Source organism: Xylocopa sonorina, chromosome 9 (assembly GCF_050948175.1).
Source record: "Xylocopa sonorina isolate GNS202 chromosome 9, iyXylSono1_principal, whole genome shotgun sequence".
Classification (NCBI taxonomy): Eukaryota; Metazoa; Arthropoda; class Insecta; order Hymenoptera; family Apidae; genus Xylocopa; species Xylocopa sonorina.
Genome location: NC_135201.1, coordinates 4,269,590 through 4,283,383, shown reverse-complemented (window position 1 = coordinate 4,283,383; position 13,794 = coordinate 4,269,590). Strand labels below are relative to the sequence as shown.

At 43.1% G+C, this 13,794-nt stretch overlaps 1 protein-coding gene across 6 annotated transcripts in view; it reads left to right on the top strand.

The window, feature by feature from the left end:
* LOC143427190 (uncharacterized) overlaps positions 1-10,982 on the top strand; it is a 61,028-nt gene extending 50,046 nt beyond the window's left edge. For all 6 annotated transcript variants that reach the window (XM_076901120.1, XM_076901121.1, XM_076901119.1 and 3 more), the window contains 8 exons: positions 4,730-4,949; positions 6,655-6,890; positions 7,810-8,140; positions 8,649-8,863; positions 8,951-9,153; positions 9,245-9,417; positions 9,502-9,666; positions 10,079-10,982. In XM_076901120.1, the coding sequence (XP_076757235.1) occupies positions 4,730-4,949; positions 6,655-6,890; positions 7,810-8,140; positions 8,649-8,863; positions 8,951-9,153; positions 9,245-9,417; positions 9,502-9,666; positions 10,079-10,569 (2,034 nt within the window). In that variant the 3' untranslated portion in view covers positions 10,570-10,982. The remainder of the gene's footprint in view (positions 1-4,729; positions 4,950-6,654; positions 6,891-7,809; positions 8,141-8,648; positions 8,864-8,950; positions 9,154-9,244; positions 9,418-9,501; positions 9,667-10,078) is intronic.
* Positions 10,983-13,794: the final 2,812 nt, after the last annotated feature.

Here is a 13,794-nt window from a genome sequence, read left to right as displayed (position 1 = left end):
GAAAGAATGTTTGCGTCACAAACGACCCTCTTACGAGGTACTCTTGTAACAAGGTTTCCATGTAACGCAGATCTGAAATTGCCACAGTCTTCTTAATTTTATGTACCTATTAGACTATATGTCGCCTTTGGTATTTGGAAAATTCTATTTCGTAACTGTATATCTCGTAACTTGCTGCTTGGAGAATGCGATCTTCATCGAATCGAACTGATTTATATTTTACTCACTTCCGAGTTTCTTACGACGCAGATTAATCGAGTTATAGGATGATTAACTGCGTTCGCGTTTAGCGTCTAGTTACAACGATTAAAACGAAGAGATTTTTAATCGAGATTAAGAAGCATTGAAGCGAGTCTAGTCGATGAATCATTGGAAAATCGACGCGTAACACGAAGTGTTTTAATACTTCTGTATCAGCGTGTACCAACGAAACGCTGCGTTTATTATTTGTAAATGGCGAATCATAGACGCGGTCGTAACACGAAGTGTTTTGATACTTTTGTATCAGCGTGTACCAACGAAACGCTGCGTTTATTATTTGTAAATGGCGAATCATAGACGCGGCGTGTGCATCTGACTCGTTTGAAATTGAAATCCTCCGCCGCGGGAACGCTCGTTCTGGTTTCCGGGGGCCAGCCCAAGGATAATTGTTGCAGCCGCCGCTACGGTATCGCGAAACACCGTTTTTCTTCGTTGCTTCGCTACGATCGAACGTTCGAAGCTGCCACAACGGTGGGATTATCGTTGGTCGAGGTATTTTCGGTGGGCGTGCAAAAAGATCGACGAACGCGGGAAACGCGGGGCATTCCGCGTGAATAATTCCACGTTGCGCAACGATGCTAAGCCCACGGACGCGACATCGTTTTAAAGGGACGTGGTTGTTCACGTTCCAACAGGAAATTACGAGGTCTGGAATAGTCGTCGAACGTCCGTCTCGATTCTTTCTCTGGCTACTTTTTTTGCTCTATACACTTTTCTATTTTTCTTCTTTTCGATTTTCGAGGACCACCATTGGTCGCTTCTCTTGATTGTTACTAAGATCCATTCGTACGTGAGAACGAGAATTAAATCGCGAGTTGCGACGCCATTTTGAAGGGACGTGGTTGTTCACGTTCCAACAGGAAATTACGAGGTCTGGAATAATCGTCGAACGTCCGTCTCGATTGTTTCTCTGGCTACTTTTTATTCTGTATACACTTTTCTATTTTCGAGGACCACCATTGGTCACTTCTCTAGATTGTTACTAGGATCCATTCGTACGTGAGAATTGAATCGCGAGTTTCGTATGTACTGCACGAGGAGGTATTCAGAAATTGTAATCAGCCGCATCGAGGATCGGATTAAGATAAAATGTTGGCTCTTGTTGTAAATCGTTTTTCACCGACGATGCATAAACGTGATATATTATCCTTATGTAAAGTCACCGCGATGTCGTATCACGGAGGATGGTGAATATTCTCATTAGCGACAAATTACGTGCCCCTTATTCAATCGTGATGGATGTTGAAATGTTAAGTTTGTAATTTATTTCTCATTTTATAGATTACTCCTGTTAAACAGATCGTAATGTATCGTAATAGGGAGCAATTTGGTGGTTAATTTTTCTGCTACTGGAGTTAAATCTCTGAGGTATGTTATTGTACAGTCGTTTGGAAAATGTGAAACGGTTCGACTTACAGTGCAGACAGTAAAACCACAAATAAGTCAATGAAAGGGAGTACCAAGTACACTTTACGCTTAAAAATTGATTCAGTGGAAAACCAGGAAGGCTCAACATCCTCGCCAATCAATATCTCCTATAAATATCAGCACACGTTAACAGAAAAAAATTATTTTCATCTTCTTTCATTAATAAGAACAGAGATTCTTGGTGAGAATATTAAACGAGAAGAATCGAATCTTCCTGAATCTGCGAATAAAATATCTGATTCTAATTCGTCAGCTTCCTCCCAGAAATGGAGCCTCATAAAAACTTACAAAGCAACAGAAGAACCGCAATTAAAGTACATCCATGGAAAACTTTTCCAAGGCTCGACGGTTTCAGGTTCGAGTGAGCGATGCCAGAACGCGACGCGTCCCGACGCCAGCGCGACCCGCCGTATAAAGTTCCCGACCGCAAGTCAAGTGTTGGCGTCTGGAATGCGAAGAACCTCGCGTAACAATAGTCGTAAGATTACAACGCGTAACTTTCGATAGGCGTGCGAGCGAGGTGGCTGAGTCAGAAGGCCTCTCTGGACTCTCCTACCCTTTTTCCACGGGTCCCTTTTTCCCCTTTCTCGCTTTTTCCCGATACCAAGGCGCGTCTCTGCCCCAACAATCTCCCCTCTCCTCTCTCATTTACGAGGAAGCCGGATATTTTTTTCTGCCCGTCGTTAAAAACCAGATACCGCCGAACGTCGGCGTAACGAGCCATCCTCTGGTAATTTCGACGATATTATACCCGTCCAGGCTCGAGGAATTCCAGCCTCGATACCTTACAATCTTTTTTTCCGTCCCCGTTGACTGGCCCCAGATCTTGTCTCCTCTCGAGGCGACCCTATCGTCTCGACGTGCGCGCGAAAATCGAGCCTCTCGTCGACGACACTGAAAAGAGTTCGACGGGGATGTTCTCCAGGGAACGCTCGCCGACGGAATCGCAGAAAATCCATCGAGCAGGTAAGAACCGATGCTCGAAGAAGCCGTACCGGCGAACAGGGCTTCGTTGAGGTATTTCTGCGCTGGCGATGACACGGTATAGATCATCAGGGCGGTTACGTAAATCGGTGGAGCCGCTTGGCGAATGACTCGTGCGTCGAGCTTTATCTGGTGGGCGTTTTTTGATCGTCGAATCGCCAAACGCTCCTCAGGGTCCTTTGATATCGTGTAATGTGTTGTAATTGCGATGGCGAACAGCCGTGCACCTCGGATATCATCTTTTCGTTCTTGCTGTTGGAGTATTTTTATTTGGAACAGATCTTTGGACTCTCGTTTTTTTCTGCATCGGTTGAATGCCAGAAACTGCTTATAATTAATATTGTCGTTATTGAATGAGCAGATGTAGTAATAATTGTACAAATAATACCAACAAAATGAGCAATATTATTCTGAATTTTATATTAATGTTTACTTAACTGTATTTGTTGGATCACATGGACCATGGTCTGCGTTGCTGGTTTATGGTGATGATATTGATATTTTAGTTGATGCGTGCAGATTAATTTGTCACAGAAGAGATGGAAAGAAAATTTGACCATTTAATTGTATTTCTATAGCAATTGTTTGGTATCGTCCAATCACTAGAGAGTTCTCCATACATATAACTTAAACGTGCGTAAAGACTCATTGGAAATTTGGAAAAGAATCACTGGAAAATTGAATTTGTTTATTAAATATGGTAATATGATACCTACGAAGGGATATTACGCGTCTATCCTTCTCGCAGGGTACTCACGCTAATTCAGGAATATGACGAGAAGAGAAAAGAGAACGCTTCGCTCAATTTCATTGTTACTCGTTAGCCGAAGAGGACCGTCCTTCCTTTGATGCATCCAAGAGTATCGCATCTCGCTGGCTTTACAGCATCGTTCAGGTGGAAATGCTTGCTTCGATGCGTTTAAAAGTGCGTCTACACCAGACGGTGGAAATCCGCGAACAAATTGAGAACTCCAATCTTTCCTAGATCGTGAACAAGCGACGCCTGAAAAAGATCCACGAAACTGTTCGCTGGTGCACACGCAACTTTGTAACGAGCGTTTCGCGTCTCGTTAATTCCTTGCTGTTACGTGCTCGTCTCTGGTGTGTCGCATACAATTGTTGCTCGTGTGTGTGTCGTGCGTTACGATAGAAAAGTGACGCCGTTCGGAAAGGTAGGTTCTGCATGAATTCTGCCTCGACACGACCGAATTCGGAACGGCGACCGATTAAACGGCCCGTGTTTTAATCCCTTTCTGTTGGTAATTTACCGATCCGTTATTTGATCCCTCTTGGTCGGTATTTAAACACGAGGGGTCAGTGTCCATTGAAAATATGTGAAGCTCCCAACTGGTGGCTCGCGACGAGTCTGCAATGAAATAGATTTAACACGAATAGGATAAGAAAAAAAAAGTATCAAATTCATTCTGTTCTGAAGTAAAAAAATAATTACGCTTTCGACCGATCGGTGTTTGTTCAGCCAGTGGAAGAGGCCTTGCATATATTTTTCGAAGAATACTGATTCTTTAAATACCGTACAAAGGGGATGAAAATGCTGATCGGTAAAATGCTGACTAAAAAGGATTAAAATACCGAGCGGCAAAATAGAAGCCGTTCAGGATAAGGTCGTGAAGCAATTACGAGAACCTCTGTTTCACAGAAGGCATGATTTCAATATTATCTTCCGAGCGCACACGATCTTCCATGTGTTTTAAATGTCTCTCTGTCCTTTGTCCCGTCGATGTTGAATGGCGCGCATAATTACGCGCGAGTCCCTCTTTAAATCGTAACGAGCCCACATAGCGTGCAGTACGAGGTAAGACAATTTAGATTGGTCCACGAGGTCGATCGAAATCGGAGGACGATCCCGGAATTACCAGGTCCTGGCGCGCCAGAAACGTGACGCTCGACGACGACAGTAACGACGGTCAAGCAAAGCGTCGTTTTGCCCATCGACGAGCGTATCTCGTCGTTGGCGAGATCTGGTGTTCTCCAATGGATCCGTTTGGATCGCGTCGAACAAGATTAAGGAGTTTAAATGGACAATTCGATTGTGCAGGAGCAGCTGCGAAAACGGAAGGATGAGGAGGAACGGCAGGAGATACTCAATCGGTCGCTGCGCGGCTCCAGGAAGCTGCAGGCGTTGGAGAGCCACGCGACCAGCCTCGCTGGCCAGGAGAACCCTGCGTACGCCCAGGACGAGGTGACCACCGTTGGTCGTCTGAGCCATGTCACCGCTAGCACGGCGCAAGAAGTCGAGGAGCCTCCCAGGCCCCTCAGTAAGTCGTGGTTTCCACCCCTCGAGACGTGCGTGGCTCGAGAAAACACTCTTCATCTTCAAGCATCTTCAAAAACGACGTTTCTCGCTTGGCCCATTGGGCCACCCTTGTTCACAGCGGATGATCAGATTGTTAAGAATTCTTGGAAGTCAACGATTGACTGGAGTTTTATTAACGACGGAAGCATAGTTAGATTTGTGCTTAGTTTTATAAGCAAATATGATTTAATCCTTTGTACTCGTCGTCTTTCTGGATGTTACTGTTAGAAACTAGAAAATTATAGTTGTGGAGGATTTCCATTTTAATAGGAAACTTCGAGGGAACTTTGAGGAAACTTGCATCTTTCTAAATGTTAGCGTGGGACAAGTTTAATTACTGTAATTAGTAATCGATTCTGTTCTTCTCTCAGAGGGGACATTCGAGTGATACGGTAGACTTGCGATGTCCCCTCAGAGGGAACGTCCGAGTGCAAAGTTAAGTGTTTAAGTATTTAAGTATAGCCACCCTTGGCTTACACGGTCGCTCGAAGAGGAACAGAAGAAACAAGTTGCATAAGTAGAATGGAAATTGAATTTCCTAGGGACGATTCGCTGGCGCAGCGTTCTTAAACTGTTCACGTGGTATATAGTTAGGGATTTAGTAGCGATTATAGAGAGTTTGCCAGCTGCTTGTGCACATTGTTCATGAACTATTGGCCTGTGTGTACTCAGCTTCACTGTGCTCTGATTAAACAAAGTAGAATGGCAAATCGTGTATCCATGTATTAAGAACAAATGTAACACAGTATAATAATCGCATGTTAACACCTTGTTGATCGTTGTCATGTTAATAATCCCGCTGAAACCTGTTTTTGTGCGGGGGACAGGGACCGCGCAAAAGAAATCGCATGAAAAAAATGTCCTGAAACTTCATAAGTGGCTGTAAAACCAACCTCTTGCAACAGATTTAAAAAAGAAAAAAGACTGCACGAAAAAAGTCCCGCATAGAGGATATGTAAATGGAAATCTCACGATGTAGCTAGAAATTGGTTTTTCAAACGAGGAAACATTGAATTTACACACTAGAAAATTTGTAAATGCTTCATTTCTTTGCATATATTCCAAAATGTGCATTTAAATTTTTGTCTAGAAATTTCTTTGCGAAGAGCTGGTATAAAATCACAATGTTCGTGTTATTTTCACAACCATCCGTTGTTTCCTTTTTGAATTACAGTTTTTAATTAGTTTCTATTCATAGTGTACGTTTGATGGACTTCTTAAAACATTGGATATCGAACTTGCGAAAAAAGAAAAATATCCAAAACATACTAGTACAACTGCTACTAAATTTTGAATTTAAAAGACATACTGACAGACCATCAGCGAGTACCACAAGGTGTTAAGGTCATAGCAACACTGACTGTATAAAACGTGTAAGTTTTATCTTTGTTCATAATCATTTGATCATCCGCTGTACTTATCAATAATCTCTCTTCAGTATCCCCTTTGTTGGGGTCACGAGACCACGCACACGCTCTGTACCAATTATTTCGTCGACGTAACAGATTTACAAGGTTCATATTTGTAACTGAACAAAGTAAAGTGAACGAACAGCGTCTCCTATTTCTTTGGACAAACTAGTTTCACGGTAGTGACCCTCCGCCTGGGGGTCAGAGACATCTCAAGACGTAGAGCCACCTGAAAATAATTGTCGTTGCATATTTCAGCGTACGGAGAGGTCGTCGCGACGCTGGAGAGGCTACAGCTTCAGTTGCGCAATGTTTCCGGCGCTCTGGGCATCTCTGGCCCGGGTGTAGAAGCTGAACTGGAAGCAGTGCGGACGCTTCTTGTGCAGAGCCGTTTCGCGTCCGCTCTTAACACCTATCACACCCTCAGGAACCGCTTGAGATCCAGCAAGGTTCTGAAATATCACGCTGAGGACGCTTCCGGTTTGGCGCGAGACGTATGTATCTTCGCTTGGAATTTTTGCCAGTCTCTCCAACTGGCTTTGGAAGGTGGCAATCGCTTATCAACGAGATAAAGTCTGCTTGCGTTACGTACACCTACAGTTTCTCGTTCCAGAAGAATTACCAAGAATCTAATGGAACCTTGTGTCCTCTCGATATACATACGTGTTCTCCAATCTTGAGGAAGTTATATTTAAAATGTTTGCAATATTAGTAAAAAACTGTATCAACTGGTTGGCAAAGGATGACGTACAAATGCGTCATGTAAGTTCTTAACTTGAGTGCAGATGAAACAAGTATAAATTATCGCTTGACTGTTTTTTAGAAATGTCGTTTTCGATTTATCACATTATTGAAAACATTATATGAAGCTGTGAAGCTCCACTACACACTTGTTCCACAACACGTATTTTCAAGTGTAGCGTACAAAAAAAAGAAATATTAACTTTAGTAATCTGTAATTGCAAGAAGAATGATAAATATTTTTAATTATTGAAAAGTTTTATCTAGCAACGCTTCTACGACTTCCATGAACTGCACGCCACTGATCAGTATCCTTAAACAATAAATAATACATATAACAATAGTACTTTAAATATAGAAAACTCTTTAAAGAATGGAGAACGCGAAGAAAGCACAGTAGCAGAATTAAAATCGTAATTGGAGTTTCTAGAGTGTACAACATTCATTATTACTTAAGCACTTGTTATTTAAAGCTTGCCAGTGTAAATCGTGTCCACGAACAGTTAAGTCTGGACATTCTCGTCAGCGTGACTCCCTCAGAGGTCCAACGATTAATAGTGTTGCATTTATGACCCTTGTGGACCAACGATTTACCCTTGAAAGCCTCGACAAACGACGTCTGAAAGAAACGCCTTCCTTCGCAATCCTTCAGCTGACTCGAATGTGTTTCAGTGCGTTGACATCCTCGAGAAATGGCAGTCGTCGTCGACAGCAACAGGTGTCGGTGGAGCGGAAACGATCACAGCCGTGGAGGAGCTGACCGGAATTCTGACGAGCTACGACATGGAGGCCCTGTTGCTCGCCCACGATTCGATCATTTCGTATGTCGATGGATTGCAACGGAAGCAAAGCCCGTCGTCTTCGTCGCCAAGCGGTCCGCCGAGCCCCACCTCCAGTTGGAAAGGCTCTCGGGTCGTGGATAACATTAAGATCATCAGAATCGAGAAGACGAACGAACCTTTGGGTGCTACTGTTAAGAACGAGGGCGACGCCGTTATTATAGGTACCCGTTTGATCCTTTTTGGGCTAATCGTGTAGGAATTTCGAGCTATATTTTAGTAGTATTTTGTGTATATAAGCGTTTGTACCAAGACAGAAAATTTCGAGCGATATTTTAGTAGTATTTCGTTGTAAACGTTTGTACCAAAACAGAGAATTTAGATCTATTGCAATTGGCCACAGAATTAGTATAAACTTGAAATAAAATCTTGGTGCCCAGGGCAAAACGCTCTAAATTCGCTTGCTAAAAAAAAGAAAATGAAATTAAGTATATACATTCCAATTTTCTATCACTGAGGCGATATTCTATTTTAAAAGATCCTTTTTATCGTATTTATTTTGTACTTATTTTAGTGGTAATAGACATCACAGCTGCTGTTTCGATATTAACAAAAATGTACATGTTGTTTGTACACCAGACTTGCCTCTGGCTGGAGTTGTAATATGTGGTTTATAAACCACACCCGCAGTTAAAGGGTGAAACGTTTACGTAACATTGATTGCGTGCATAGGTCGTGTGGTACGCGGAGGAGCGGCAGACAAGTCCGGGCTCCTGCACGAGGGTGACGAGGTGCTCGAGGTGAACGGCGTGGAGATGCGTGGCAAGAGCGTGAACGAGGTATGCGATATCTTGGCTGGTATGCAAGGCAGTTTGACATTCCTCGTACTCCCGGCGCCCACGAGTCATAGGAATAACTTGTCAAATAGAAGGGAAGACACTAATCAGGTGCTGAAATTTGTTTATTGCAAAATGGTATAAAATGTAGCATAATGTAGCATAATGTAAATTTATTTCATAATATATTCTCTTTAGATACAACATATACGAGCCCACTTCGACTACGATCCTGAGGAGGATCCTTATATCCCCTGCCGGGAGTTGGGCCTTAGTTTTCAGAAAGGCGACGTGTTGCACGTGATCTCTCAGGAAGATCCTAATTGGTGGCAGGCGTATCGAGAGGGCGAAGAGGATCAAACTTTGGCCGGTTTGATACCTAGCAAATCTTTCCAGAACCAGTATGTTAATGTTCTATCAGTAATTTGTACGTCAGTTGACTTATCATTCGCTTTGGACGCCGTCTCTAAAATGAAATCGGTTTCGTAACAGACGAGAATCCATGAAGCAGACTATAGCCGGCGACAAGTCCACCGTGCGCGGTTCCAAGAAATCCAGTACGTTGTTGTGCGCTAGAAAGAATCCAAAGAAGAAGAAACGAAACAAGTTCGGCGCGAACTACAACGACGACGGTTATCCACATTACGCAACAACTGCCATCGATGGTAAATATCGAGAGGATTGGAAGAAAGTGTGCGGTGGAGTACGTTCACCTTTCCGTTTACTAATCAAACATTCACGTTTCTTAGATTACGACAGCGAGGAGGTGCTCACGTACGAGGAAGTCGCGTTGTACTATCCGAGAGCGAATCACAAAAGACCAATAGTTCTGATAGGGCCGCCAAACATAGGACGACACGAGCTGAGGCAGAGGCTGATGCAAGACAGCGAGCGTTTCGCAGCAGCCATTCCTCGTAAGCATTCTTCACACGGTTTCACGCACAGTGGTGTACAAATAGCTTCAGCCATCTGTGTTACAGCTTTTACGCTATACAAATATGCTACTGAAATATGCACATAATATTTATGCGCTATCATATGAAAATGAACTTTTAAATATTCTCTACTCTATGCGCGTTCACATATGCTTTTATCTGGCTCAGAAATTGTTCGAAAATTCTGAAGAAAAAATAGTTCAGATGTTAGAATCATAAAATTGATAACGTGTGTAGAATTGTTTAGGACGAGATCAAGAAATAGTACAAGCTTTTTATTGTGGAATACAGAATGTAACGAAATATCGAATGAAATTGTGAAAATTCTACTCATACTCTTTTAAAAATACTAGATCGTCCTCGATTAATCGTGTAATGTTGGCTGTTTCAGATACGAGTCGTCCCAGAAAAGATTCCGAGGTGGACGGTCAAGACTACCACTTCATCTCTCGTTCCCAATTCGAGTCTGATATCCTCTGTCGGAAGTTCGTCGAACACGGCGAATACGAGAAAGCCTATTACGGTACCTCTGTAGAGGCTATACGGTCCGTTGTAAATTCCGGTAAAATTTGTGTTCTTAATCTCCATCCGCAGAGCCTGAAGATCCTTCGGAATTCAGACTTGAAACCGTACGTGGTGTTCGTCGCGCCGCCTAGCTTGGAAAAGCTCCGGCAGAAGAGGATCAAGAATAACGAGAGCTTCAAGGAGGAAGAGCTGAAAGACATAATAGAGAAGGCTCGTGAAATGGAGGACAAGTACGGCCATTTGTTCGACATGATCATCATAAACACCGACACCGATCGAGCGTACAATCAGCTGCTGACGGAGATCAATTCGCTGGAGAGGGAGCCTCAATGGGTGCCTGCGTCTTGGGTTCAGTAAATTGTTGAAGCGATACCTTCGAAACACCAAGCCGGATCTCGCTGGAACGACCAGCGAAGAGGCCAGTAAATCAAGAGAAAAGAGAGAAAGAGAGAGAGAGAGAGAGAGAGAGAGAGAGGCGGATTTAAAGTCTGACCGGAACTATTTCCAAGGACTGGTTCTTCTACTGGTGCCTGTTATACAATTCTACGTTTCGTACCACGCGCGTAATTAAACTCCTTTGCCAGGCAATCGTACTTCAAGTACCGCTGGTTTTGGTGTAGTCTTCCGTGTCGTCGTATTATGGTGCCATCCGATATATTCGAGGATCGTCGTCAGCAAGCATCTTTTAGGACAGCAAAGAAAATTCCCGTCTCGTTGCAAATTTTTCGTTCCTCGATCCCCGAACTCTAGCGTCATCGAAAAGAAAAGAAGCTAAAACGGATCCTGGTTTCTACAGTCGAATCACGAAGGATCCCGCTTTCCATCGTAACCGACGACGCTCTACTTTTCGCGAGGAGTATTCGTAATTCGTATAAAAAGAGAGTGAGAGAGAGAGAGAGAGAGAGAGGTATACACCCCGAGAGAAAGTCGCTACTAATCCGCATAAGATATCGTATAACGTTTTCCAAAGATGCGTGAATCTTGAAAGAGATCGTTCTAGTTCTTTCAGAAGTCGCCAGAATTTTCCAAGATAGACTGAACCGCCGAGGAAAGCCGGGGGAATCGCGAAAATCTTGGACAGGCAGCAGCTTTAGCACCCGCAAAGAACAGAGAAAGGACTTTGGAAGCGTTCGTCTCGCTCATCGTCACGGTCTCCACGGTTCATCCTAGGGGAATAAGGGGGAGCACGCGTCCCCGCTGCTGCGTTTTTTCGAGTCCAAAATGTTTCGCGAAACTTTGCATGTTGTTAACGGTTGTCGTTAAACCACATTTTCTCGTGTTCGTAATTTCGTGTGAATTAGTAACCCGGAGACGGCGGAACTCATAAACGTTTCATCGTTCGCCTCTTAGGCACTCTCTCGTTTTCGTTTAGAGAAAAGGATCATACTTCTAATCCAAGTAGACCTCGTTAGTACGAATGTAGCGCTTAGGCTCGCGTGTGAATCAACGTGAACAGGATATCCGGGACACTTCCGAGCGAAGAAAATTAACGATTCTATTCTACTTTTATTTCCCTTCTTTTCTCGATCCGATATCGCACACCATCGCAGCCATGTATTCGCAGTCCACTTCCATTCCCTTTTGCTCGATTAGCAATAACGCTGGATTAATCCTACGAGTCGATAGTCCTCGCTGAAACAACCAAAACAGCACGGTGCCGTGGCTCCAACGAAGAAAGCAGAACACAAATCTTCGAACGTCAAGCGAGAAGCGGAAGCCGCGTCGACGATCGATCGTTTTTAAATCTTGTAGAGCGGAAACTTTTTCGACGGTGTAATTTAATTTCGTTGCCGTGAACCTCGGGTGTTCAAAACGCGAGATATGGTGGCTGGTTAATTCCTACCTTTTGGGTCTGCTATTTGGATAACAGTTCAGGATAGCCACGCACGATGGTCGGACCACTGTGCCACGTAATCGACAGCGTGTTATTAAAGAGGACACGGGAACTGAAATGTGCCAAAATGTTCGTTCAGAGTTTTATTCAAAGAAAAATGCATGAAGTAAAAGAGAAAAGAAAATGTAGAGAAGAGACGGAGAAAGAGAAAGAGAGAGAGAGAGAGAGAGGGGAGAGATATGAAGGGAGAAGGAAGGAATCAGGAGACACGCTCAACGGCACTTTCGTATTATCTGTCATTATATTAATTCTGTAAATAATTGTGCACTTGTATAGAAAAAAAAGAGAAGATGAATAAGAAGTTATTATCGTTATTATTATATAATTATTATTATTAGTAGCGGTTACTATTATTATTATTATTATTATTATTATAATTATTATATCACGATTATTGTTATTATTATCATCATCGTATCACCCGTACTCGTTTTTCTTGATCGGTTGAGACACGAAAGCGTTCAGGTGACGCGAACGAAGGTCAGTAAAACGATTGTATAAGTTCAAGTGGTTAATCAAATACTTGGATGACAGCCTTTCCCTTTTCGTTTTCCAGCTAGACACCCGCGAATCGAAATACATTAGGGATTCCCATAGGGAACCAACGGGACACCGTGCGCGCAGTGTACAGTGTGTGTCTGTGTGCGAGCCCGAGAGTGACGCCTGTTTTCTGAAAGCGTGTGTACATTACTACTTCTTTTCTCTCCCCCTTTACGATCTTATTCATTTTATGTGTAAAATAAACGTACAACTTCAACAAAGAGGAGAAGCGTCCGCATGTATGCGGGTGCATACGTTTTTTTTTTGTTTATATACGCACACATGTGACGTGGGAGGTGAAGAGGCATTGGAATAACCTAACCACTGTACTGAGAGCAGAGCTGCATAGGTATTTCTTTTTAAAGTTGCAGAGGCGGATCGAGACGAATGGTCCTTTAAAGGTAAAAAATTTCGAGACTCTTGCTCACGAAAGAAAGGGAAATTTATTGCACGTTTCGTTTTCAGATTTCTTCGATTATTTTACTTAAGGCTTTTCTGAACAAAACAAAATCTTTAAGTTAAGGTATTTCGAGCCTTTGATATTCACAGTCCTCCACGTTAGCTTAGTTCCGCTCTTGTTCAACTGGCTCTTCCATCTACAATTTATAAAACATTCTTTTTCTTCCTTTTCCTTAACACTCGAGATCTTGTTTTCCGCAAGGAGGAAGTGTTTTCTAGAGTCGTAACATTACTTAGAAATCTGCGATGTGTTAGGCTAATCAAGTAGATCGTTCGTCTCGACGCAGAACCGTCGATCATGGAAACACAGAGGTCGGAAGAGGAGATCGGAAGTATCAGTTCGATGGAGATATCGGTTTGGAAGCAGCGCGCGGTATAATTAGCAATAACCAGGCGCCAAGGATAGTGTACAAGGCGTACGGCCACGGTAAAGAAAAAAGGAAAAAACATTCTAAAGACAAGGGGAAAAAAAGACTAAAATTAGCTCTGATGCGCGTTAACTATCTATATGTAGGTATATGTCGAATCGTTTAAATAGATTGAGCTTTGCGAGAGAGAAAAAAGGCGCTGTTTTTATTCGAAGAGCACGGTCGCGCGTCAAAACGTTACGCAAAAATGGACGGAGAAGCGAAGCGGACGATGCGTTTTAATCAGAACCGAGTAGGCCTTGGGATTGGATTCGATCGTGG